This window comes from Rana temporaria, chromosome 1 (assembly GCF_905171775.1).
Source record: "Rana temporaria chromosome 1, aRanTem1.1, whole genome shotgun sequence".
NCBI classification, from domain to species: Eukaryota; Metazoa; Chordata; class Amphibia; order Anura; family Ranidae; genus Rana; species Rana temporaria.
Genome location: NC_053489.1, coordinates 369,014,881 through 369,042,797, shown reverse-complemented (window position 1 = coordinate 369,042,797; position 27,917 = coordinate 369,014,881). Strand labels below are relative to the sequence as shown.

General features: G+C 43.8%; 1 protein-coding gene and 1 non-coding gene across 2 annotated transcripts; both read left to right on the top strand.

The window, feature by feature from the left end:
• The first annotated feature begins 209 nt into the window (after positions 1 to 209).
• LOC120910602 (potassium voltage-gated channel subfamily V member 2-like) lies at positions 210 to 24,284 on the top strand. The gene is made up of 2 exons (XM_040322362.1): positions 210 to 1,891; positions 22,885 to 24,284. Exons 1-2 carry the CDS (start codon positions 491 to 493, stop codon positions 23,146 to 23,148), a joined length of 1,665 nt encoding a protein of 554 aa, XP_040178296.1. The 5' UTR covers positions 210 to 490; the 3' UTR covers positions 23,149 to 24,284.
• Positions 2,118 to 2,276, top strand: LOC120925741. The gene has a single exon (XR_005746934.1). It is a non-coding gene; the product is annotated as a U1 spliceosomal RNA (small nuclear RNA).
• Positions 24,285 to 27,917: the final 3,633 nt, after the last annotated feature.

Genomic DNA, 27,917 nt, shown 5'->3' with positions numbered 1-27,917 from the left:
TTGCAACAGCTTTTACTCAGCATATAGATACAAACTCCATTTCTATAGGTAACTCTTTGCTCGAGCGTCCTACTTCTACCAGCAATTAGACATGCAGCATTGCCATTGGTACAAAGCACCTTCAAAACATAAGAATGCCCTTACCAAAACTATCATGTTCTCCTATAATTAAATAAAGCTGCTTTCTAAATTAGTTTTCAAGTCAAAAAAAGGAACAACAGTTTGGGAACATCTGAAACTTACTGTGGATATACATGCTGTGGACTGATTTCGAAGGTAAATACTTATAGAAACTGCCAGCAGAGAAGCTTTTAAAAAGTTTGATTATCTTTAGCCACCTTGCAATTTAAAGTGCCATACTCCATTGTGGGACTGTTTCACGTAAAAATGAGCCCTGGCAATTACAGGGTTAATATAACTAATCTGTTTGGCTCTTGATGTACTTATGTGACACTTGGCCAATCCTATTAAAGAAAAGCTGTTTTTAACCATGACGGCCATTGCTAAATCATCTCTTCTATCCGGTTTTATTCCAGAAAAGGATTACATTAGATGCAAAAAAGAACTGTTGTTAGGACATGCAAAGAAGGCAACCATCCATTGCTACAATATTCCCATGTCCTATTTTTTTTTTTGCTGTGTCATATTTGTTTTGATCATGAAGGATGCATGTATCAGACGAAAAGGCCCCTATGCTAATGTAAAGAATGGAGATCACACTCACAGTCTGATTGATATATACACTGGAACTTGTTGCTTCACTGTTCCAGAGAGAAACTCTGACCAAGAAAAACCCAGCTTTGTGTATTCAACAACAAAAACGAATTACATTTTCCTTAACCTCAATGTTGGAGGAAAACAGTTTCAGATCAACTGCCATGCAGCAGCACGATACCCTGTTACTAGAATTGGAAGAATGGCAACTTGTGTTGACCCAATCAAGAGGCTGGACTTTTGTGATGACTTCTCGGTGCAGAGGAATGAATATTTTTTTGATCGGGATCCATCTGTTTTTTGCTATATTTTCCATTTCTATCACAGTGGTATTCTATGGATAATGGATGAGTTGTGCCCAGCTAATTTTCTTGAGGAATTAGAATATTGGGGCATTAATTTCAACTACACACAGAAATGTTGCAGAAGTCTTTTTGAAGAACATCAGGATGAGATGAATGAGCATCTTAAAATACAGAGGGAGCTTGAAGCCGAAATTGATTATCTTGACCACGAAAAGTACTTTGAAGGCAAGTGGTTTGGTGGTGTACGGAAAAAAATTTGGAATCTAGTAGAAAACCCCTACTCATCCATTCCAGCCAAAATCATTGCCATAGTATCCAGCATTTTTGTTTTACTCTCTGTTGTTACCATGTGTCTAAGCACAGTAGAGGAACTGAAACACATGAATGTTTATGGTAAATCTTATATGGAACATGTGGAAGTTATCTGTGTCATTTATTTCACCACAGAATATATCATGAGATTATTTTCAGCTTCAGATATAAAACGATTCCTGAAAACAGTGTTGAATATCGTTGACCTTATTGCTATTTTGCCATTTTACATTCAGGTCATATTTGAAAGGTTCTCAGAAGAAGCAGACATACATGTACACCGTGATGATATTGAAAAAATGGAGCAAGTAGGACAGTTCGGAAAGGTGCTAAAAATTATCTGCCTAATGCGCATATTTCGGATACTAAAACTGGCCCGTCATTCCACAGGGCTCAGAGCTTTTGGTTTCACCATCCGCCAATGCTATCAACAAGTTTGTTGTTTATTCTTGTTTATTGCCATGGGAGTGTTTACATTCTCTGCTCTTATGTATTCTGTGGAGCATGATATACCTGGGACCAATTTTACCAGCATTCCCGATGCTTGGTGGTGGGCAGCGGTAAGCTTTTTCCTGTTATTTCTATTTTGGTAATTACTATTGCTATAACTATAAAATAACTCAAGAGACTCAAAGCTCAAAAACAGCAGAAACACATATACCTGTACTTCACTTGTACTGAGGTATTATGTAGGCAAGTGAATCTCAATATGTGGTACAAGTACTCTTGGAGATACTTCTGAGTAATGTAAGATATAATATACCTATTATACCAATCTCAAATGTAAATCTTATGTAGCAGGGGAGACACCATGATCATGAAGGTGGTTCTCCCAGGGCGAGGCACGGCTATTGCACACTCTAGGCCGTGCTGATCGTGGTTGTCTTCCCTGCCGCTTCTCGGCCTTTTGGCTGGGACTGGGTGTGGTATCTGTCCTTATCAGTTGTCAGCGGAGCGCTGAAGCACCTCCTACATGAGGGTGGATGCAATCCAATAATGTCATTGCACCTGGAAGGATGGTTTCAGCAGGGACTACGCTGTGCTGCCTGACAGAATACTGGGGGCCGGCCCATGGTTGAGTCTGAGCCATCTGGAAGGGTGCTCCTGGTGAGGATGGGTGCTGCGCTTGGTCTTGGTCTTTTTGCCGAGTTCTAGTCTGGCCTTCTGGCTGGCTGGTGTAAGTGCTATCTCTGTCAGCGATCCGGTTGGAGGAGCTGGTAATGCCCTGTGGTAGGACGGGGCAGAGCCATGCAAATCCGCTGGGTTGACGGAGGGTCTGGAGGGGCTAGTATTGGTGGAGGCTGTTACCTGAGCGGCAGTTCTCCCCAAGAAAACCTTGAAGGGCTCTCTAGCTGGCAGGGGTGGAGGGCTGCACTGGCCGGTCGGGGGGTCGGATATGGAACGAAAAGCCTATGGTGCATGTGCCCCTGGAGTGGCAGTCCAGGGGTATCTGACGATCACTGTGTGTGAGGGACACATTGATTTAAGATACCACGGTCACTGCACCAGATACACACTTTTTTTAGCACCTGCCTCCTGGGCCGGGCCTTTTGGCTAGGACCGGAGGAATTTTTTATTCCTGGCCGGAGGGCCTGGTCATTGTTTCACCACAATGGCCACTTCTTTCACTCTCCTCTCCACTATCCCTTCCCCCACTTTATTTTATTTAAGCCTGTGTTTGTCACTTTTTTGTTGTGCACGTTTTGTCACTGTGTGATTAGTAGGGTGCGGGTCCTCGGGCCAGCCCTGAACGTCTTGGGAGTGGGTGGTCATGGCCTTCTGGCTTAGTTCGCCTGCTCTCATGGGGTCTCCCTTCGGGGGAGCCCCACCTAGTACTGGGAGGGTTCTGTTTCGGCAGTCCCTCCGAGGAAGTTGGGTCCGTGTCGGCTTTGGTTGCTCGGACCACAGTACCTCAGTCCCCGTCTGGAGCCTAACGCCCCGGGGGATCAGGGTTTGGGTCCCTCTTCACAGGAGGACCACTTGATGTTGCACCCGTCTGCACGTTTTTGTGAACACTCTTTATGTGTGTGCACATTTTTTCTGCACCGGGTGGAGTTTTTTGGGTGTGTTCACACGCCATAGGCTTTTCAAAAAATAAATAAAATAATAATAATTATTTTTATATTTTGAAGGCATAAGACATTATTTTGAAATCGAAGGTATGCATTTATCGGGTACATGAAAAACTGTATATGCTTAGTTTAGGAGAATTAAATTGTAATTTAACACACACCAGGGGTACATAGTAAATATTTTACACAATAAACATGTACCTAATAGAGTTAAGAAACCCAAGTGTAGAGATATCACTCCATGTTATTATTATTTAGTAAGGTGATGACAAGCATTCAGTATGTCTTTCTTTAGTGACATATTGAGAACTACAGATAATAATGCACCTCTGGCACATATTTAATATTGTTATTTTCTGCAATTTTTTTATTTTATTTTTTGCCATTATTTGCGTTCATTGTTATATTTCACTATATATACACAAGCTGCTTGCTTAGGGGAGCAAAATGAATATTAAACATAGATCTTTGAATCCTAAATACATTTCAGAAAGTTGTCCAAATTAACTGTTAACTTAACTAACAGATGCAGTTGCTGTGAGCGCTGTATAAGCTTTATGTAGCCTCAGTTACATACAGTATACAGAGCTGAGTTCCGGGTGTGGGACAGGAAGTTTCCATCCCACTTCTAGCACAAAATGGAGTCGGGCTGAAGAATGCTCAATCCTCTGGCTGAGTTTGAGATGCGAGAGGATGATGTCACTTCAGCTAATCAGAGGAAGCTTTGTATTCATTCAAAGAATATAAAGCTACCCGGAATGGCTGAAAAGCTTGACTTGATCTTGTGTCTGGAGTAGGACTGACAGTATACTGTATATAACTGAGGTTATATACATTTTATACAGTGCTCACAGCTGCTGCATATGTTAGTGAAGCAAATAGTTTAGAGCAGCTTGGTCCAGATAAACTACTTAAAGCGGTGGTTCACCCTAAAAACGACTTTCCCCTATTACACTGCCCCTCCACATTACAATACGATTATGCCTATTATTTTTTTTTTGCTGCTGTACATACCTGGGTACAGCTATTCACCCGTGTCCTCCGGGTTGCGAATCCTGCGGGAGTGGGCATTCCTAACATGGCGGTGATTGACGTTTTGACAAAAAAACGAGCTCCCCCCGTCGCGTAAGCCGCGTCACGATTGGCGAAAGGAGCCGAACGGCGAGTCGCCGCTATACTGCGCCTGCGTATCGCCGTTCGGCTCCTTTCGCCAATCGTGACGCGGCTTACGCGACGGGGGGAGCTCGTTTTTTTGTCAAAACGTCAATCACCACCATGTTAGGAAGGCCCACTCCCGCGGGACTCGCAACCCGGAGGACACGGGTGAATAGCTGTACCCAGGTATGAACAGCAGCAAAAAAAAAATTATAGGCATAATCGTATTGTAATGTGGGGGGGCAGTGTAATAGGAGAAAGTCGTTTTTAGGGTGAACCACCGCTTTAAACTTTACTAAAGCGTGAGATCAGCTTTAAAGAGTAACTCCACTTTCATGGGAAAAAAATTTGCAAAAAAAATATATATATATATATTTGCGCTATAAACAAAAATAGAGCGACAATTTTGAAAAAATAAATATATTTTTTACTTTTTGCTATAATAAATATCCCCCAAAAATATATAAAAAAACTATTTTTTTCCTCAGTTTAGGCCGATACGTATCCTTCTACATATTTTTCGTAAAAAAAAATTGCAATAAGCGTTTATTGATTGGTTTGAGCAAAAGTTATAGCGTCTACAAAATAGGGGATAGTTTTATGGCATTTTTATTAATATTTTTTTTTTACTAGTAATGGCGGCGATCTGCGATTTTTTATCGGTACTGTGACATTATGGCGGACACATCGGACACTTTTGACACATTTTTGGGACCATTGGCATTTTTATAGTGATCAGTGCTATAAAAATGCATTGATTACTGTAAAAATGTCACTGGCAGGGAAGGGGTTAACGCTAGGGGGCGATCAAGGGGTTAATTATGTTCCCTCATTGTGTTCAAACTGAAGGGGGGGTGGGACTGACTAGGGGAAATGACAGATCGGGTTCTCGCTCTATCACGAGCGATCGAGGGTGCCCGGCGGTGATCGCGCCCCCTGGGCACTCGCATCAGCACCAGGGGGCGCGCCCTTAGTGGCCGAAATGCAAAATCACGGTATATTACGTGATTTTGCGCAGCCGAGCCGACCTGCCGCCGTAAAACTACGGTGGGCGGTCGGCAAGTGGTTAACATCAATGACAGAGTATTTGTGGATGAGGCTCTTTATCTTCTCAGATGGTAAAGATGCCCATTTCTCTTGGCAAAAAGCCTCCAGTTCCTGCAAATTATTGAGCTGTCTTGCATGAACTGCAGGTTTGAGATCTCCCCAGAGTGGCTCAATGATATTGAGGTCAGGAGACTGAGATGATCACTCCAGAAACTTCACTTTATTCTGCTATAGCCAATGAAAGGTCAACTTGGCCTTGTGTTTTGGATCATTGTCATGTTGGAATGTCCAAATACGTCCCTGTCAAGTCTCTGATGTGAGGCCGAGTGGCACAGAGGGCGCCCCTTGCAGGCTAAGTTCAGAGTTCCCCTGGGAGTGATACAGGGGATATGGTGCCCAAAGGTGCACGGGTTGCCAGTAGTGCTGTAACAGGCTGGTAAGCAGAATGTGGCTGGGGTGCGCTGGGTAGCGCTGTCAGCAGTGTTGCTCATCTTACTTTAAAAACAGCAAAGTAACTGTGACTTTTTTTTTGCCAGCGTATAAGACGCCTGGGCGTATAAGACAACCCCCTAATTTTCCAGCTAAAATGTTGGTTTTGGGATATACTCACTGTATAAGACGACCCCTCACTGTGCCATCATACATGCCTCACTGTGCCATCTGTAACATGCATTACTGTGCCATCTGTAACATGCCTCACTGTGCCTGTAACGTGCCTCACTGTGCCTGCAACGTGCCTCACTGTGCCATCTGTAACATGCCTCACTGTGCCATCTGTAACATGCCTCACTGTGCCATCTGTAACATGCCTCACTGTGCCTGCAACGTGCCTCACTGTGCCATCTGTAACATGCCTCACTGTGCCATCTGTAACATGCCTCACTGTGCCATCTGTAACATGCCTCACTGTGCCATCTGTAACATGCCTCGACGACGATCTCCCTACCTTCTCCTGTTTGCGGAACAGTAATTTTCCCAGCAGAGCCTCTGTTCAGTGTTCCGCCTATCACGGAGGCTGAGGATGAGAAGGCATCTGTGATAGGCTGAACACTAAACAGAGGCTCTGCTGGTAAAATTAGTGTTCCACCTATCACGGAACAGTCAGAGGAGAAGGTGCGTTTTTTTAATAATGGATGGCCGACGGCTGCTGACACCGGTACATGTAATTGAGGGAACGCCGCCCAAGTAATGGGAACGGCGTTACCGTGAGGGGAAGAGTAATCTGGTAGATTACTTGTTACCCTCAAAAGGGGCTGCGTTAGGTAACGGTGTTTATTTTAATGCCGTTACTTACAACACTGGTTGTCAGTAGCCGTGCAAGAAGAAGTCCTGAGTAGGCATTTGCAGGGTAAACCAGGAGCAGCGTTCGCAGCGTTCGCAGCCAGGCCAGAGGTCATATACAGAGAGACAGTCCAAGAGCAAACAGGAGCAAGCTGGGTCATAAACAGTGGGCAGTGGATTGAAGAATAGTCAGCCAAGCCAAGGTCAGAGCGAGGAGATAATCGGGATCACAGGTCAAGCCAAAAGCAGAGGTCAAGCCAGGAGTTACAAGGTAAACAGACACAGGAACACAGAAAGTTGACGACAATACTGCAATTTGGGTCAGACAGTGGCAGCCTTTTATAGGCCAGCAGGGGGATCCACATGTCACATGATGTGCCTCTGGCGGCCATTTCTTCTACTGGCAAGATTGCCAGTACTTCCACGGCCATTTCCCTGACACAGCCTTCGGCCATTTCTTCTACTGGCAAGATTGCCAGTACTTCCACGGCCATTTCCCTGACACAGCCTTAGGCAGTTTCTTCTACTGGCAAGATTGCCAGTACTTCCACGGCCATTTCCCTGACAGTGCCCCTCCCCAAGGGGCAGCCTCTGGATGGATTCTACCTCGAATTCGGTTTCATCTCCCACTAAGACCGGAGGCGGAGGGTCTTCTTCTCTTCCTGGAAAAGGACTAGAGACAACAGATTTAAGAAGAGATACGTGAAACACAGGATGCACTTTATACGAACTTGGTAGTAACAGTTCAAACTCTACTGGGTTGATTTTTCGTTTAATTTCAAATGGACCGATAAATCTTGGACCCAATTTCCGGGAGGGACAAGGGAGCCTGAGATTTGCTGAAGAGAGCCAGACCTTATCTCCAACCACAAAACTAGGACTCTCTCCCCTCTTCTTGTCATATTGTTTCTTGTCCTCTTGCGCTTTCTGCATGGTTAGCCGGAGGTTTTGATAATTAGCCTGAATGGAACTTATCCTGTCTTGAACTGCTGGGACTGAGGCTTCCGGAATGATGTTAGGTAGAAATGAAGGATGGAAACCATAGTTGGCCCAAAACGGAGATTGATTGGTGGTTGAGTGTACTGAATTGTTGTAAGCAAACTCTGCACAAGGGAGTAGAGAGATCCAGTCGTCCTGGGAGAAGGAGCAGAAGCAACGCCAGTATTGTTCTAAGGTCTGGTTAGTCCTTTCAGTTTGACCGTTGCTTTGGGGGTGATAGGCTGAGGACAGGCATACTTCAATTGATAGTGCTTTGCAGAGCTCTCTCCAGAATCAGGAGGTGAATTGTACCCCTCTATCAGACACAATTCTGTCAGGAAGGCCATGACGTCTGACTATCTCCCTTATGAAAATTTTGGCCGTCTCTGCGGCAGAAGGAGTTCCTGCCATGGGCAAGAAGTGCGCCATTTTGGATAGGCGGTCCACAACTACCAGGATTGTTGTAAATCCTTCGGATGGGGGCAGCTCTACTATAAAGTCCATATATATACAGGTGGTTCTCAAAAAATTAGCATATTGTGATAAAGTTCATTATTTTCTGTAATGTACTGATAAACATTAGACTTTCATATATTTTAGATTCATTACACACAACTGAAGTAGTTCAAGCCTTTTTATTGTTTTAATATTGATGATTTTGGCATACAGCTCATGAAAACCCAAAATTCCTATCTCAAAAAATTAGCATATCATGAAAAGGTTCTCTAAACGAGCTCTTAACCTAATCATCTGAATCAACTAATTAACTCTAAACACCTGCAAAAGATTCCTGAGGCTTTTAAAAACTCCCAGCCTGGTTCATTACTCCAAACCGGTTCATTACTCCAAACCGCAATCATGGGTAAGACTGCCGACCTGACTGCTGTCCAGAAGGCCATCATTGACACCCTCAAGCAAGAGGGTAAGACACAGAGAGAAATTTCTGAACGAATAGGCTGTTCCCAGAGTGCTGTATCAAGGCACCTCAGTGGGAAGTCTGTGGGAAGGAAAAAGTGTGGCAGAAAACGCTGCACAACGAGAAGAGGTGACCGGACCCTGAGGAAGATTGTGGAGAAGGACCAATTCCAGACCTTGGGGGAACTGCGGAAGCAGTGGACTGAGTCTGGAGTAGAAACATCCAGAGCCACCGTGTACAGGCGTGTGCAGGAAATGGGCTACAGGTGCCGCATTCCCCAGGTCAAGCCACTTTTGAACTAGAAACAGCGGCAGAAGCGCCTGACCTGGGCTACAGAGAAGCAACACTGGACTGTTGCTCAGTGGTCCAAAGTACTTTTTTCGGATGAAAGCAAATTTTGCATGTCATTCGGTAATCAAGGTGCCAGAGTCTGGAGGAAGACTGGGGAGAGGGAAATGCCAAAATGCCTGAAGTCCAGTGTCAAGTACCCACAGTCAGTGATGGTCTGGGGAGAATCTGTGGGATATTGGGAAGAGAAAGTTGAGAGACGCAAGACCCAACACTCTGGATGAGCTTAAGGCCGCTACCGAAGCATCCTGGGCCTCCATAACACCTCAGCAGTGCCACAGGCTGATTGCCTCCATGCCACGCCTCATTGAAGCAGTCATTTCTGCAAAAGGATTCCCGACCAAGTATTGAGTGCATAACTGAACATAATTATTTGAAGGTTGACCTTTTTTTTATTAAAAACACTTTTCTTTTATTGGTCGGATGAAATATGCTAATTTTTTGAGATAGGAATTTGGGGTTTTCATGAGCTGTATGCCAAAATCATCATTATTAAAACAATAAAAAGGCTTGAACTACTTCAATTGTGTGTAATGAATCTAAAATATATGAAAGTCTAATGTTTATCAGTACATTACAGAAAATAATGAACTTTATCACAATATGCAAATTTTTTGAGAACCACCTGTATTTCTCCATGGTTGTTTTGGCACTGGCAGTGAACGTAACAGACCCCAAGACTTGACGTTGGACTCTTTATTTCGCTGGCAAGTAGTACAGGAGCTAACAAACTCCTTGCAGTCAGATTTCAAGGTAGGCCACCAGAAGGATCGTTGGATAAGGTCCGTAGTTTTCCGCACTCCGAAGTGGCCAGCGAGTTGGTGGTCATGCAATGTCTTAAGGACCTGAATTCGGGCTTGTTGCGGAACAAAGATCTTGTCTTGATGCCAGAGATACCCCCCATGGTTTCTTAGAGAGGATTCTTCTAGTTCCTGGCATTGGAGGGAAGCCTGTTTAAGGGAAGATCTTAGATCAGGTTGAATCAAAAGAAAGTTCTGAGGTGACAGGATTGTGCTAGATATTGTCTCTTCTAGAGTATCGGGGGAACATTCGGGATAAGGCATCAGCCTTTCCGTTCTTGGAGCCAGGGCGGTAGGTAATGTGGAAGGTAAACCTTGAAAAGACTAGAGCCCAGCGAGCTTGACAGGGTCTCAGGCGTTTAGCAGTGTGGATGTATTTGAGGTTCCTGTGATCTGTAAATATCATTATGGGGTGAGCAGACCCCTCAAGAAGGTATCTCCACTCCTCTAAGGCTGTTTTAATGGCCAAGAGTTTGCGATCACCTACATCATAGCTCCTCTCGGGCTGGCTCGTTTTTCGTGAGTAGAAGGCCACGGGGTGAAGCAAAGACTTGGGTCCCTGGCGCTGTGAAAGGACTGCCCCTGTGGCTACTTCTGAGGCATCGACCTCCAAGATGTATGGCAAGGCAGGATCAGGATGTTGAAGAATGGGTGCAGAGGTAAACAATGACTTCAGTCTCTGGAAAGCAGTTTGGGCTTCGGAGGGCCACTGGAAGCGCATATGTAAGCGGGTTACCTGGGTTATGGGTGAGATGATGGAAGAAAAGTTCCTTATAAATCTTCTATAGAAGTTTACAAAGCCCACAAACCTTTGCACCCCTTTCTTATTTGATGGAGTTGGCCAATCCAGGATTGCCTGCACTTTCTGTGGATCCATAGCTATACCGCCAGTGGAGATGATCAGTCCTAGGAATTGTATTAATTTTTTTGAAAAACACACTTTTCCGCTTTCACGTAAAGTCTGTGTTTTCTTAGTGTGAGCAGCACTGTTTTTACATGTGTCCAGTGAAGCTCCAGAGTATCCGAAAATATGAGGATGTCATCCAAATAGATGATGATGAAGTAGTCAAGATATTCCCAGAAAATATAATTTACAAAGTGCTGAAACGATGCCGGAGCGTTACAGAGCCCAAAGGGCATCACGAGATACTCAAAGTGTCCGGGCACCCCGGAGGTTGAGTTTAGTAAATACTTGGGCCGTACGGAATCTCTGGAAAAGTTCAGGAACTAGTGGCAGAGGGTAGCGTTTTTTTTATGGTGATTTTATTTAGCTCCCTATAGTTCACACATGGTCTTAAAGTCTTGTCTTTCTTTTCAACAAAGAAAATTCCGGCACCGGCAGGAGAGGAGGCTCGGATGAAGCCTTTAGCCAAGTTTTCATCGATGTATTGTCGCAGAGTTCCTAATTCCATTTCAGAGAGAGGGAATATTCGTCCAAATGGAATCTCTGCCCCTGGAAGTAATTCTATCGGACAGTCATATGGCCGACACTGACCTTTTGTGGTGACAATTTCGCCCACTTCATACACCTCTCGTTCCTCCACATCCTGAGGTTGGGGTTCTTTCTGTTCTTTAGGAGGTGTGGGGTTCCTGGTGTCCTCTGAGTCTTGTTCTCTGAGTTTTTGCTCCCCTATGTGAATGAAACAAAAGGTATACTTAGGAATATAAAACATTGCTTGGAAGTGGGGTACAGTTGTCTGTTTTGGTAGAGTTCCAAGCTGAAGACATAATTTTTTCCTTACCAAAGCTGGAATACTTACCTTTTTTGGACAAATTTCTCACATGGAGACACCCCAAGTATCCACTGGAGCACCTGTTTGGGACACCGTAAAAAGGTTGTTCTGCTGTCCCACAGCTGCTGAGTGTCCTCTCCTTTACACTGAATCAAGTTTACATTTCATTCTAGTTACAAACACATCTAGACAACAATGTACTAAACTTTTAATAAAAATAGACATGACCAAATGCAGTTAACCCTGTATCTGTCAAAAACATTGTATTATTAGTGGGCGAACTAACAATGTTTAATACAATCGATTTACTGTGCCCATGAGCCTGCAAGTTGCTATTTTAAACTGTACAACAGTAAAGAAAAGCACATGGAGCAACATGCAAGTTATAATAATACTAGGAACACTGGAGAAATATGTACTTTTTTGAAGCATTCTCTTGATCCTTCTGTATTGATCATGCTCCCTCAGTTTCAGGTCTGACCAGCGTTTCCTCAATTGCTCCTTTGGATCGTCATACCCCCAAATTCCTGTGCAGACCCCTCACAACTTTAGACATGATCTTGACCTCTCTCACATTAGGGTTCTTGTACGGCCCATGCTTTCCATCATAGTCGGTCCTCTTCAAGATGTCCACCATCTCCGCCCATCTCTACAAAGGACATATTTGAGGCCTTATATCTCCTCCTGGATCGTGATGTTTCTGGCTCTGGGCTTTCCTCGTCGTTAGTGGAATTATAAGCCACCAGCTGTGTCTCTGCCATGTCGTTTCCCACTGCATGCCAAAAGAGAAGGGGCGGGGAATATACTAGAAAAAAAGTCAGGGACGGGCAACGCGGGCCGAGTTTCACACATGCGTAGTGTATATAGGGTAATGTGGTTGCGTAGTACGTACGATCTGTGAGCAGAGGAAGTGCCGATTGCAAGAAAGAAGGTAAGATTTTTATTTGGGGCATCAGTGGCCTATACTGCTTCTAGATTGAGGCCTATATTGGGATAAGATTATGAGAGTTTAGACTGACATTAGTATTTCTCTTGTGTTTTGTCTTGCAGAGAAAATGAATTTAAGGACCCTGATTTCCTCTGTGAATTCCTAGACAGGTACAGGGATCTGCCCTGTTTGTGGGTGATAAAAAACCCACTCCACAAAAACAAACCAGCTAGGAAGGCAGCAATGGAAAAACTTCTGGAATTTGTAAAGCTGCATGTCCCCAAGGCAGACATCAGTTTTTTGAAAAGTAAAATTGGAGGCTTGAGGGGCACATACAAGAAGGAGTGGAATAAAGTCATGGATTCCCAGAAATCAGGAGCAGCAGCAGCAGCAGATGTGTATGTAACCAGTCTGTAGTACTACAGCAGGATGAGTTTTCTGGATTACCAGACTGAAGTGAGGCCATCACTTTCTACTCTTCCGGCACCCCTTCCCTCCACCCCAGCTGAGGCTTCCCAGGACTAATGTGGTTCTTCCATCCTGGAAGAAGAGGAGGATCCCAGCTGGAGCCAGGTATAGTATTTTTACAATTTGATATTGTCCTAATATTAATGATGTAAAGTAGATTTAATTATTGATAACAAATTAATGATTTACCAAAAAGTGATTTACATATCAATAGAGTAGTTGCCAAAAATGATTGGTACAATTTTCTATTTATTAACATTCAATTTGCAACAGTCATGAGCTGAAAATTGTGTGTGATTGATGAATGAAAAACTAAAACTATGTCCCTTTTTTCACACAGGAAGACATCAGCATGGATGAAGATCCAGAATGTGACAGCCAGGAGGTGGCGGGGGCAAGTGCCAGCCAGGAGGTGGCTGGGGCAAGTGCCAGCCAGGATGTGGCCAGGCCCAGTCGCCTCACCAGTGGCGGTGAGTCTATAGAGGGCGCCAGAGCGCCGCCCCCTCTGGCTCTCGCACCGCCACGGATTACAATAACATAGATTCATGCATTGCACAGTGGCGACAATTAAAGGGCACAGTGGCATCAATTTGCACAGTGGCATCAATTTGCACAGTGGCGACAATTGGCACAGTGGTGACAGTTGATGGGCACAGTGGCTGCGTTTGATGGCATGGCACAGTGGCTGCGTTTGATGGCATGGCACAGTGGTACTTTGATGGTATGGCACAGTGGTGACAATTGATGGCACAGTGGCTGTGTTTGATGGCATGGCACAGTGGTGACAATTGATGGCACAGTGGCTGCGTTTGGCATTGCACAGTGGTGACAATTGATGGCACAGTGGCTGCGTTTGATGGCATGGCACAGTGGTGACAATTGATGGCACAGTGGCTGTGTTTGATGGCATGGAACAGTGACTGCGTTTTATGGCATGGCACAGTGGTGACAATTGATGGCATGGCACAGTGGTGACAATTGATGGCACAGTGGCTGTATTTTATAGGCCCAGTGACTGCATTTGATGGGCACAGTGGCTGCATTTGATGGGCACAGTGTTTGCGCCCCCCCCCCCCAAAAAAAATTTTGAGCACCAGCCGCCACTGCGCCTCACCCAATCACAGGTTCCTCCGCTCCACCTTCCAAAAAAATGCCCAGGAGGGGGAGGAACATGGACGTGGCAGCACTCTGCCTCATTAGGGAGGCTCAGGAGACCCTGAGAGCCGCCCCCAGCGTTAATGAGGCCTATGCCTGCATGGTAGAATCCAAAATGCAGCTAATGGAGCAGGGCCAATGCCTCATCTGTGAGGATATCATTTTCCTGGTCCTAAATAAGGGGTTGAGGGGCAAACTGACTTCAGATACCCACCTTTGTGAGCTCCACCATCCTCCTCCTCCTGCCACAACACCACAGCGTGGAAGCACGCGTGGAGGGAAGGCTACAAAGAAGACAAGAAAGTGATGACCTGGGTTCAGTCTGGTCTGACAGAAGACGCAGGCTGTTGTAGTACCACAGACTGGGGACACATATGTCATCTGCTGCTGTTCCTGATCTCTGGGAGTCCATGACCAGATTGTGCTCCCTATTGTATGGGCTTCTCAAGCTACCAATTTGCTTTTCCAAAAATTTGATGTCTGCCCTGGGGTACAAAGACTTCACAAATTCCAGCAGTTTATCCATCGCTGCCTTCCTCTTTATTTTCTTTAAGAGCCAGAATAAATGGTTGTTTTTATTTCAGTAAATACTTGCATGTGTTTTTCTTAAAAAAGGACAGTTTGTAAGTAGGCAGGTACATTTCAAAAATACAATGTCAAATTAACAAGGGACACCAACACCAACCTCCTTGAGGTTAAAAAATACAAGATAATAATGTTGTTGTGTTAACTTGACACACAATTTTTTTTTTAAATAATCCCAAAAAATGGAGATCTGGATTAAAAAAAAAAAAAAAAAAGGAAAAAGATGACAAAATAAATTCTAAACATTTTTATGGAGATATGGCTTTAAAAAAGAAAAAGATTATTCATGAGATCACAAGAAATAATAAAGAAATAAGTTTGTCAGAACTCTGTGTAAATATCAGCAGCAAAACAACTTCTTTATTCTAGCATTATAAAAATCAAAAGAATGCGCTGCATTAAAAGATCCAATAATTTGAAGCGTGACGAATGTGCTATCTCCATTACAAACGCTAGTTTTACCAGACAGAGCGCTTCCATCTCGTACTTGATTCTGAGCATGCACTTTTTTTGCGCATTGTAATTGCATACAGATGAATGCGATTCGCGACAGGAATTTTTCCTGTCATGAAAATTGAGATGCTGCTTTCTTGGCCGGAATTCTGACCGAAAAAGTGCAATGGAGCATACACACGGTCAGAATTTGCAACAAAAAGCTCACACCGCACTTTCTCTTTGGGAATCGCGATCGTGTGTACGAGGCATTAGAGTTAGGGAACAAACTGGTCGCCAACTGCAATTCTTTCAAAGTCAAGGGGCGATCCAGTTGCCCTCTGGAGGAGTCAGACATACTAGGCAATTGGACAGTATCAAGGTAATCGGTCAGAGATTCCAATGAATACATTTGTTTGGATACATATAAGAAGGAGGACTAATAGTCTACAAGTTCTGACATAATCTGGTCTGGGGAGTTAGTCACACGGCCAGTATGCATGCGTAACGCCCAAATAGAGGGGAATACTTGCTGGGAAGTAGCTAATTTTGCTAAGAAGCGACCAATGTGTTCACCCTCCTCGTAGAAGGCCAATCTATTAAAAATAAGTTTTCACTCTGCTGCCGTAGTAGTGGTTCGGTAGAGAGCCTCCTGAGCTGACAGCCATGCCTCCCTATTAGCATCTGTCGGGTTGGCAATGAATTTTGCCTCTAAATCCTCTGTCTCCCTCTGGGCATTCATGTTTTGCTTAATAGCCTGAATCTCTTTAATAAATATTCCTCTAAGGACAGCTTTAAGGGCCTCCCAGATATTGTCTGCACTCAAACCATCAATGTGCCAGAAGTCTATAATTTGAGATTCAGTCTGCTCATGGCAAGGGAAGAGATGTAGCCAAAATGCATTCATCTTCCATGGAACCTTGGCCACAGCGGAAGGAAGCCTCCAGTTGCACAATCAATGGAGAGTGATTCGATACACTTCTGGTATATGTAGCCTCCGAAATATATTGTTAAGCCGCAAAAGAGCATAAACATAAGTGTATATGTGACAACGAAGAGTAGCTCTTGGAAAAGCAGGAGAATTGCTTCACTGTGCTCGCCAGGGATCCTTCCACCCCACCTCATCTATGATTTTTTTAAGGGCAGTACAGCGAGTCCCACGCCCCAACAGGTGTGCGTTCAGTGGCGGAACTACCGCCATAGCGACCCACGCGGGCGCTATGGGGCCCGCAGCCGAGTGGGGCCCGGTGAGGATGAAGAATAGGATCCGCTTTTCTTGTGAAAAAAAAAAAGAATAGGATCCGCGGAGCCCACCTCAGCGCGCTGACTTCTGTAGTAAGTCTATGGCTGCAGGGAGATTGAGTGGATCTGTCAGGTTGATGTCGGGATGGGCGGGGCCAATATGCGGAGCTCCGCCCCTTTTTTAGGCAACCCAGAGCATAGTGAGCGGGAAGTACAGGAAGTGAAGGTGCCCAGCAGCTGACCAGTGTCTCTCTCCCTCTGCCTTTCTGCTACAATGGCAGCCGATCCCCAGCCTCCTGGTATTCTCTCCCTGCACTCAGCTCAGTGCTGTGCTGTCAGCTCTCCTTCCTGCATGATCTTCTATTTACCTCGTAAGTTTATTACTCCTCCCCCTTCTAGATACTGGTCCTGCTCACATTCTCCCTTCTTTGTCCCAGTGATTGTGCCCATAATATGTCTCCATGCAGTCACCCCTGTGCTCTCCTTCTGTCTCACATCACAGTGGATCTCATTCCTCCAACTCACTGTCCCAACAAGCCTGTGTATTGTTTTCTACTATCCTCCTGACTCAGCCTATCTTATCCAGCATGGCTTCTCACTCTCTTCTAGTGTCATTCTTCCTCAGTTCTGATACAAATCTCCCATCCCCCTATCTAATGTAACTTCTACTCCCCTCTACACTATCATCACCCCTTACACACCCCCACCCCCCTCTATACATCCATGTATCACACAGCCCAGACACCACTATGTAACCCTTCACTGACTGATCTGGTTAATGTGTCCCATGTTCTATCACCCATAGCTTAAATCTGTCATTATAGGAATCTGAGCAATAGTCCAAATGTATTCATAACTCCAGATCAGTCCTATTCCCTCACCTATAATAACCTCCTCGCTGGGCTCACACGTGTGCGATCACAGACATCGCATGTGATTTGCACCGCATTGCTGTGCACATCATATGCAATGTCTGTGCGATGCAAATTCAGCCATTCAAACTGTATGCCTGAAATCGCATTTACACCAGAATGGTGCAGGACTCTTTTTTTGGTCCTCACTGAAATCAGATCTCATGGGTGTGACACTTCTGGGTGTAAATATCCATGCAATCCGATTCCTGCACCATTTTACAGTTCACACAGCAATCTGAGAACCGATCTGGTGGTGTCATTGGCTTTCTATTGACACAAGCAGCGGTTCGCAGATGTCCGTGTGAACTGTCTGGTGCGATTCGGGAACCTGCACAGGATTCGCAGGCTTTCTCACATCACACCAGTGTATACCCAGCCTTAATCATTTCACTAGATTTCTATTTTTTATTTGTTTATTTTTTCAGAATTTTTAAAACCGTTTTTCAATGGATATTGAGCCCAGGTTCCCACTGACAGGAGGAATTAAATCGTGCACGTTCAGCTGAACTCACACCATTTCACTCCCATAGGTCAGTCCCAACTTCAGAGGCAATTTCAGAGACATCTGTGTGGGTTGCGGCACAGATGTCTATGGAAATTGCACCCCGAAGTCGGCAAAAGTAAAGAAACTACTTTTAGGAATCTGTGCAGCCAAATCGCTTCAATGCGAATCTAGGCTGAATAATCATTAATCTGTGGGGGGGGGGGGGGGGGTAGCAGAAATGTTGTAAGTTATGTTGTGTTTGTGTCAGCTAATAATGCATTTAATGTATTTTTAGCAAAATATTGCTGCAATATTTTCTGTGGGGGATCCATCTGATGCTGCCATTCTTACCTCGGCTCCTGTATGCTGGTAATCAAGATTTTAGTGCTATATTTAATTAATTGGGATCTTTGCAGTTTAACTAATTCCTGAACCTTGTTGCACTCTGTACAACGCACTCCTGAGCCCTGCACTCTGTACAACGCACTCCTGAGCCCTGCACTCTGTACAACGCACTCCTCAGCCCTGCACTCTGTACAACGCACTCCTGAGCCCTGCACTCTATGCCTAGTGTCCTCCTGAGCCTTGCACTCTGTGCATAGCCTGAGCCTTGCACTCTGTGCATAGCATGCGCCTGAGCCTTGCACTCTGCGCATAGCATCCCCTTGAATCCTGCACTCTGCACATAGCATCCTCCTGGATCCTGCACGTAGAATCCTCCTGCACGTAGCACCAGCATACAGAGGGGACACACTGACCACCAATATGCTGGGCCAGTGGTTACAGTATACAGAGGAAATAACAAATCAAGTAAAACAACCATACAACCCAAAAAAAACTAAAAAGCAATAAGAGAATCTTGTCAGCTAGTTCACTCATCTAACACGAATCAATAAAAAGCAAAAAAATGCAGCACTGCTCAACACTTCATCTATAAAATTGTACAAATGGACTTATAAGTGTAATGGTAAAACCTATAAATGAATATCCAGTGCAAATCAATGTATTGCAATATAGTAGTGATGGTGTCACCCCCTCTGCAAATGGTAGAAAACATTGCAGAGCTGCAATGTGCAAATAGTGGTGAAACCCCCTATATATAATCCTATTAAAATATGTACATCAATTGTACATTTTATTATGATTTTGCACATTGCAGCTCTGCAATAAGTCCTACCTTCTGCAGAGAGGGTGACACCATCACTACTATATAATATAATTTGGACCGATCATTTTTTTTTGGGGGGGGGGGGGGCCCATACAACATTTTGCTATGGGGCCCTGTGATTTCTAGTTACGCCCCTGTGTGCGTTTGTCTAAAACTGGGCTGTATAGCAATTGAAATCTCCCAAGACATAAAGTGGCACCTCGGGATATTTCATTTGGAATTCCAATAGGGCTCAGAGGACCTGATTATTATACGGAAGGGGTATAAGCAAGAATACATTTAAGAGAAATCAACCCGCATAGCAAAAAAAACGTAAAAAAAGCAAAAACATATCTCCCCTTGTCATCCAACACGGAGTCAAGCTCCTCATAATCTAATGAGCTATGGATCAGTACACTCACACCCCTAGAGCACGAGGTGTGAGTGGAGTGGTATGCCTTCCCCACCCAACCAAAGTTTAAACAGGTAACAGAGTCAGCTAATAGATGGGTCTCTTGTAAGGCACAAATAGCAGGCAAATGTTTCCGAAGCAAGGATGAAATCATGGAGCTTTTTAAATGGTCATGTAGCCCCCCTAATGTTCCAAGAAAGAACTGTCACTGTCGGCATTGTAAGGGTATACATTGCAGGAGAAATATAGCGTGCTCCCAGGGGAGGGTTGGAAATGGAAGGGGCTTTTCCCTCTGACACAGGCCCATACGCCAGTGGCGACCTCGGAGTCTCCTTTAAAGAATCAATTACTGTTTCCCTGTGGGTATAGTGAAAACATTCTGCTTCGCTGGAACCAACTTGCCTAAGAAAACAACTCAATAAGCACAACGGTGCTCCAAACTGTTGCAGCGTGCCAGATCATGGCAGGCGACTCGCTTACAAAGGCATGAGCAATGTGCACTCCTATGTACAGAGTTGTCAACAGGTACTCCAAAACTGTGTGGGACAACAGGTCGCATGAACCGTCTGTATGGCCGCTAACAGTGGCAACAAAGTCATGAACAAGCAATTGTAGATAGATTTCCATGGATAAACTCAGTTCCAAACTTGCATGTTGTGAAGTAAATTATTGTATGTTTCCAGCAATTCCCTCAACCGAGGGGGAGAAATGAAAAAGCATTTAGCTGTATCCAGGAGCTTCAATCTTCAGCCATAGGCCTTTGAACCTGCGGGAGCACGTTCTCGTTTGACTCTATCCACACTGAGGCTTCAGTTACATAGTTACATAGTTAGTCAGGTTGAAAAAAGACACAAGCCCATCCAGTTCAACCACAAAAAATAAAAAAACAAAATAAAAAACACAGTAAAATCCTATACACCCAACTCCATACCCACAGTTGATCCAGAGGAAGGCAAAAAACCCCAGCAGAGCATGATCCAATTTGCTACAGCAGGGGAAAAAATTCCTTCCTGATCCCCCGAGAGGCAATCGGATTTACCCTGGATCAACTTTACCTACAAATCTTAGTACTCAGTTATATTCTGTACATTTAGGAAAGAATCCAGGCCCTTCTTAAAGCAATCTACTGAGCTGGCCAGAACCACCTCTGGAGGGAGTCTGTTCCACATTTTCACAGCTCTTACTGTAAAAAAAACTTTCCGTATTTGGAGGTGAAATCTCTTTTCCTCTAGACGTAAAGAGTGCCCCCTTGTCCTCAGTGTTGACCGTAAAGTGAATAATTCAACACCAAGTTCACTGTATGGACCTCTTATATATTTGTACATGTTGATCATATCCCCCCTTATTCTCCTCTTCTCAAGAGTGAATACATTTAGTTCTTCTAATCTTTCCTCATAGCTGAGCTCCTCCATGCCTCTTATCAGTTTGGCTTGTTCAAAATAGTGGGTTTGACCCCTGGAGGGGATTCATAGTTTTGCTGGGTATAGCATTGCATATGAGGCCTACAGCTTCTGCAGGCGTTTTTTTAACCTCACAAAAGCGTGATGTACTCTTCTGTACAGCAGCCTGAGAAGTCAGGGTAAAAGGAGACTCTTGTACCATTAAACTGGATGCTTCTCTTTTCTCTGGCCAGCCTCAGGATCATTTCTCTGTCCCTGTAATACAGCAGTTGCACCAATAGTGGGGATGGAGGATATCCTGGCAGTAGTGGCCTGACAGGGACTCTGTGAGCCCTCTCCACCACATACAGGTGTGTGAAGGCCCTTTTACCAAAAATATCAGTGATCCACTGCTCTACAAGCCCTCCCCCTTATCAGGTAACCCCACTATTCGCACGTTATTGCGCCTTATTGGGAAGTTTATGCTCTATTTCACGGATTCTGCTCTCTGCTGTTGCGTTTCTCTCTCTTAGCCTTTGCAAATCCTGTCTGATCAGGCTGTCCTCCTCCTTCAAACCCCTAAAGCGTTCCTGTAAGTTATTAACTGAGGCCGTACACTTGTTAACAGCCCTCAGGATTGCAGCTAGGTTTCTCTGCCATCTTCTGGGTGTAGTAGCGCATATCTCTGGGGGATGTTCCTGGTACAGTCTTTGGGGTAAGTTGTTTACTCACCCCCTCTTTGGACATTTCCCCACCACGCGCTTTCTGTGCAGACGCAGGAGCGGGGCCATTTTGGTGATCCAGCCGTGGGCCTTCTGCTCAGTTGCCACAGGTCAGAATCGCTACTGTATGAGGGAAGATTCCTGCGGGTGCTAAAGTGGGTGTTTCCCAATGTACGACCAAAACCGGGTGTCTTACTAAGCCTGAAACCGGATCAATTCAGGGTGATAGCGGGAACAGCTTTTATTGAAGGAATGTGTTTTTAAATGTTGCAAATATCAAAGAGCGGTTACCATGCTTGGAAACATGATCCCAGTGACTTCTTATGATCATGTGCTGATTTGTTAAAAAAGCAAAATGGAATACACAAGGTTATTGCAGTCCTTTTAGGTCCAAGTAGCATCTGGTGCACAAAAACACCCAACAATTGCTATTTAAAATGGCCTGGTAATCACCCAGTTTTTGAATCATAGGCATACTATATAATAATTTAGTTTTTCAATATAAAATTCCCAATAAAGTCTGAATATTTGCATAAACACACACGGGTTGACTTTGATGGACCAGTACCTTTATTCAGCCTTACCAACCATGCAACCATGACTTAACTTCCAAGTAAGCGAAATAGAGAGCCATGCTTTCACAATAGTTTGTTTTGCGGCTGTTAAAACATTGCAATGAAATGATGCTTCATAAGGCCTGCTGAATTTTTGATAGATTCAGCAATTCCCTCATAACTAAAAGCATTAAAATGCATGCAGATTGATATTTTTTTTAGATAAAGCCAGACATTGATTTTTCTGTACATAGTTCTGAATGCCGTTTTCTTCAGCTTTTTTCTTTTCTTTTTTTGTGCAAACAGGGCTATTTTATCTAAAGGGTGCCATTTCATGTGGCCCTCACACCTCTCCTGCAGCTACAGGAAAGCTTTAACCCTCCTCTGGTCCTCCTCCAAGACCCTTACTTTCTGCTTTCAAGCAATGCATCCATCTTCTTCCCAGCAGCAGCATAAGGAAAGGGGGGTGCACTGTGATGTAAGGGAGAGTGGGGGACTCAACTTCTGATGGTGGGGTGGCTCTTGACATCTAATATATGGGGAGGGGATGCTCTGGACATCTAATCTTACAGATATAACTTGCCCTTTTGAGGGAAATTATAATGCTGATGTGGCCCACAATGAAATTGAGTTTGACACCCCTGATATGCATAATTACATTTTGGATCTAGTTACCCCATTGCTTACTTTCAGACTGTTGATTGAAAAATGTTCAACGTATCCCTTTTGTATTATTGTTTTTATATCATTGAAATGTATGTGTTAAAATATATTGTTGATTTAATATTTTCCATTTTTTAGGTAAGCATTTCCACGGTAGGATATGGAGATACAGTTCCTGATACCGCTTTGGGACGTATTGTAGCTTTCCTTTGCATATCTTTTGGGATCATTCTAAATGGCATGCCAATATCCATACTCTACAACAGATTTTCTGACTTCTATGCAAAGCTGAAAGCACATGAAACTACCAGTGTCTGGAACCCTGGAACAGAAATCAGGCTGAAAGAGAGAATTCTTAAGAAGATTACAACATGCTTTGCCCCAGAGCAAAGAAACAGTTAGGGCCTATTCAGACCTTGGCACCCTGGCGTATTGCATTAACGCATTTTTTTTAAAGTTACATGATGGACCTGACAATGCACCAAAATGATCAAAACAAAGACCTGCATCAATTTTGGCATACACACCATAACACAAAGTAGTATGTTACCGCGTGTTGTGGTGCGCTGCAATACATGTGCATTGGCACTGCATTGACTTTGTGTATTGGGGTGATGAATGGCACTGTAATGTGCTAACGCATTTAACATTTATTAATGTAATACGCACATTAACATGAACATTACTATGACACACCGCGCTAAATGTCACATGTGTCAATCATAATTCTGATCCCATAAACATCTATTGAGCCGCACATCGCTGCAAATCCACTATAAGCGAGTATGTGGCAGTCTTAGCTCAAGCTCCAGCCAGGCCACACTCCCCCCCCCCCCCCCCCTCCAAACTTGTTTAGCTCTGCCCCAATCACACCACACATATGAGGTATCCATGAAAGTCACAGCGAGGACCATAATTCTATTAGCAGGACTCCTATACTTTTAAAGCGTCGCCTCTGGATAATTAAATTTACCATCGTTCGTTGCCATTCTACAGACATGACATTCTAATGAAATGTTGGCATGTGTTTACTCGACACAACATCATCTTTTATATATTACCAAAATGGCATCTTACAGTAAACCTAAAAGCAAAATGAATCACTAATCCAGCGCTTATGGAAAATAAATTGCCATAGATAAAAACATATAATCAGCTGCTGTATATACAAAACAATCAATATCACATATGCTTAAAATGATAACACGGTTGTAATCAATAAAGCAAAAGCAGCGCTCATTCGGTGTATTGCAAACCTTGCGTCCAAACAGTTCAAATTAATTACACCCTGTGACAGGTGAGTCCATATAAAACGTTCTCCTCTGGGTGTTTCTTTGGGGAGTAATCAGGTGTATATATAAAGAAACCTTCACCACACCTCGTGATATCGCTCCCCTCAAAATTTGCACTCACCAGATATGCAAAGTAAATACGCATTTTGGTCATAACTTTCACATCATGTCACTCGAGATCAGGATCTTCCACCGTATCTCATAACAAAGGGAAACAGAATTCATAGTGTAATCATGTTAAGGGGGGGGGGGGGGGTCTGCTTTTGCTTTATTGATTACAAACTGTGTTATCATTTTAAGCAGATGTGATAAAAAATTAAAGATTAACTATTGAATTTGTGCTCACTAACATTCATTAACCACTTTAGCCCCGGAAGGATTTGCCCCCTTCCTGACCAGGCCATTTTTTGCGATACGGCACTGCGTTGCTTTAACTGACAATTGTGCAGCCGTGCAATGTTGTACTCAAACTAAATGTATGTCTCTTTATCCTCACAAATAGAGCTTTCTTTTGGTGGTATTTGATTACCTCTGCGGTTTTTAGTTTTTGCGCTATAAACTAAAAAAAAAAAAAAGACAATTTTGAAAAAAAACTAAAAAAACACAATATTTTGTACTTTTTGCTATAATAAATATCCCTGGCTTCATTAAGTCCAGGGTCAACGCAGCCGTCTACCAGGAGATTTTTGAGCACTTCATGCTTCCTTCCACAGACAAGCTCTATGGGGATGCTGACTTCATTTTCCAGCAGGACTTGGCACCTGACCACACTGCCAAAAGCACCAAAACCTGGTTCAATGACAGTGGCATTACTGTACCTCAGGGTTTGACACAGGATGGGGTCTCCTGTGTCTCCGTTCGCCCCCACCTCCCTCGCCAAGCGATCACGTTGAGCCGGCCGGTAATTGAGGCTGCGGCTTTACAGCCTTCTGCAGCCCTATGCTTCCTTCCCCAGGCGCCAGGTCGCTTATTCTAGTCGCAATTGCGACCTGGCACCCGGATTTTGTCGAACCTTGCTGTACTTGATTGGCCAGCAAACTCGCCTGACCTGAACCCCATAGAGAAAGATGAGACCGAACAATGCAGAAGAGCTGAAGGATCCTGGTCTTCCATAACACCTCAGCAGTGCCACAGGCTGATCGCTTCCATGCCACGCCACATTGAGGCAGTAATTGCTGCAAAAGGGGCCCAAACCAAGTACTGAGTACATATGCATGCTTCTACTTTTCAGAGGTCCGATATTGTTCTGTACAATCTTTGTTTTATTGATTGCATGTAATATTCTGAGATTGTGGATTTGGGGTTTTCATGAGCTGTAAGCCATAATCATCACAATTATGACAAATCACGGCTTGAACTATCTTTTGTTGAATGTAGTAATGATGAGTCTATCTCATACATTAGTTTCACCTGTATATTTCAGAAATACAGAGACATAATTTTGCCCCTGCACAAAGCATAAGTAGGACATTATCTTGAATATGTAGTTCAGTTTTGGGCAACAATACACAAAAAGGATATTGGGGAACAATTAAGGGGTCTATGATCACAATGTATAAACACATAAGTGGGCCATATAATGAACTTGGCATTTAGTTCATTACAAAGGACAAGGGGACACTATGTCTGGAGAGAAACAGATTTCACTTCCATGTACATGAAAGCTTTTTTTTTTACAGTAAGAGCAGCGAAAGTGTAGATTAGACTCCCTCAAGTACTAGCTCTGGCCAGCTCAGTAGATTTTTTTTTTTATTGATTTTTTTTTTTTTTAAATAACAGCTGGATGCTTTGCTAAATGCACAACATATACAATTGTATATTAACATTTTAAGGTAGTAACACCAGATATTGTTGAACCAGGGAATATCCAATTGCCTTCTGGGAAGTCAAAGTCATGTTTTCTCCCTACCCTAGGGCAAACCGAACCATGCTTTGTATGTTTTTTGCCTTCCTCTGGATCACCCGTGTTCTTTTTTTTTCTTTTCCTTCTACTACAGTAGTTAAATTAGATGGACTTGCGTATTTTCTCAACCTACAGTATGCACCTCTACTAGCAAAAGCTAGGTATAAAGAGCCCATTATGAATACTACTGGCACCTGGACTAAGACCTGAAACCACTCCCAATAGGTGGAGGAGGGAATATTGGGAAAACGAATGACTCTCCTCTGCCTATTCTGATGATTCAATAACCCTTCTTTTTCTATCTTGTACTCATCCCTGTGTCCTCTCTCTCCCCCCTTCCAATATTTCTCCAACTAACCTTTAATACCCCCACCCCTCGTTTATCGTCCCTTTTTTTTCCCTCCTTCCCTTCTCTCCTGCCTCACCTCCCTGCCCCTCTCACCTCAGGAATAACTATAGTAAGGATGGAGCGAAGTGTGAAGGGGGGGGGGGGAGACTCTTGCACCCTACCTCAATTAACCACTTACCGCAAATGGACGTACCCATATGTCCTCAGATTTCAGAGTTTCAACCAGGGTCATGGATACAGCTGCAGTCATGACCCTGGTATTGTTTTTTGTTTTTTTTTAGAGCAGGCAAGTCTTCTGGGTGGCTATACAGCTGCTGTATCACTTTTACATGTGGTTACCCCTCCATCACCTTCCTGGTCTCTCCCATTCCACCAGGGACCCCAGAACTGAGATTGGCGGTTGGGGCAGCACACCATAGAGAAGCTCTTACTGGCTTCTCAGTTTGATAAAGTGTCTAACAGAGGCCAGATCTCCCCAGTAAAGAGTACCTATTACTTCCCATGCCATCATAAGCAAGGTTGTTCACCCCTTGTTATAAAACAATGTTTTTTTATTTTTATAAAAATAAAGAAAATTTAAAGTGCCTCCCCATGTGCAAATGTGAATGCAAATGTAGGTCCCGCATGTCGTATTGCCACAAATGTCAGAAGGAAAGCAATAATTTGAGTACCAGATGTCCTTTGCAACTTTAAAACCCTTTACATGTTACCAGTTTAAAGTGTTGCCTATGGATTTTTTTTTATTTTTTAGGTACCATAGTTTGTCGTTATTCCATTAGCGTGCACATTTTTAGAATGCGACATGTTAGGTATCCATTTACCCGGTGTAACATCTTTTATAGGTTCCGAAAAATTGGATATTATATTGTGTCTGGGTGCACTAAAATTCATTTAAAGTGATTGCAAAGTCTCGTTTTTTTTCCCCCGATTAAAATAACAAACATCATACTTACCCGCTCTGTTACAGTTGGTTTTGCACAGAGCAGCCCGGATTCTCTTCTTTTCGGGTCCCTCTTTTGTGATCCTGGCCCCTCCTTCCTGTTCAGTGCCCCCCCCCCCCCCACACACACAGCAAGCAATGTTGGCATCCTAGCTGATTCACAGCTCTCTTTGTCTATTCAGACATGGACCCCCACCCTCTCCTTCTCCTGATTGGCTAGCTGACTGGCAGCACAGCTAATGGCACCACTGCTGTGACTCAGCCAAGTCAGGAGGGATAATCTCGTATGGCCGAGACACTCGTGGACATTGCTGGACAGAAAGGGACCTCAGGTAAGTATTAGGGGGTTGAGGGGGGCTGCTGCACACAGAAGGCTTTTTATCTTAATGCATAGAATGCATTAAGATAAAAAACCTTATGCCTTTACAACCCCTTTAAGTGTATTTATTTTTACAAATCAATTGCATTTGAAAAACTGCTGCACAAATATTGTGTGGCATAACAAAATTGCAAAACTTTTTGTTCTCCAGAGCCTTTGCTTTCAGGAAAGTAATTACTGTACCTAGAAAAAAAAAAATAAAGTAGATTTATATGTGAGATGTATCAGAATTGACAAGAACACCAAGTGGTTAAACAACCACCAAGGAAATCAATCACAATAAAAATAAAAAAAACGCACCATCAATG

What these genes read in the sequence shown, in the direction of transcription:
- LOC120910602 (XM_040322362.1), top strand. Translation starts at nt 491, where the DNA reads ATGACGGCCATTGCTAAATCATCTCTTCTATCCGGTTTTATTCCAGAA. An exon ending in ATGCTTGGTGGTGGGCAGCG is followed by an intron (nt 1,892 to 22,884) that starts GTAAGCTTTTTC and finishes TCCATTTTTTAG; the next exon opens with GTAAGCATTTCCACGGTAGG.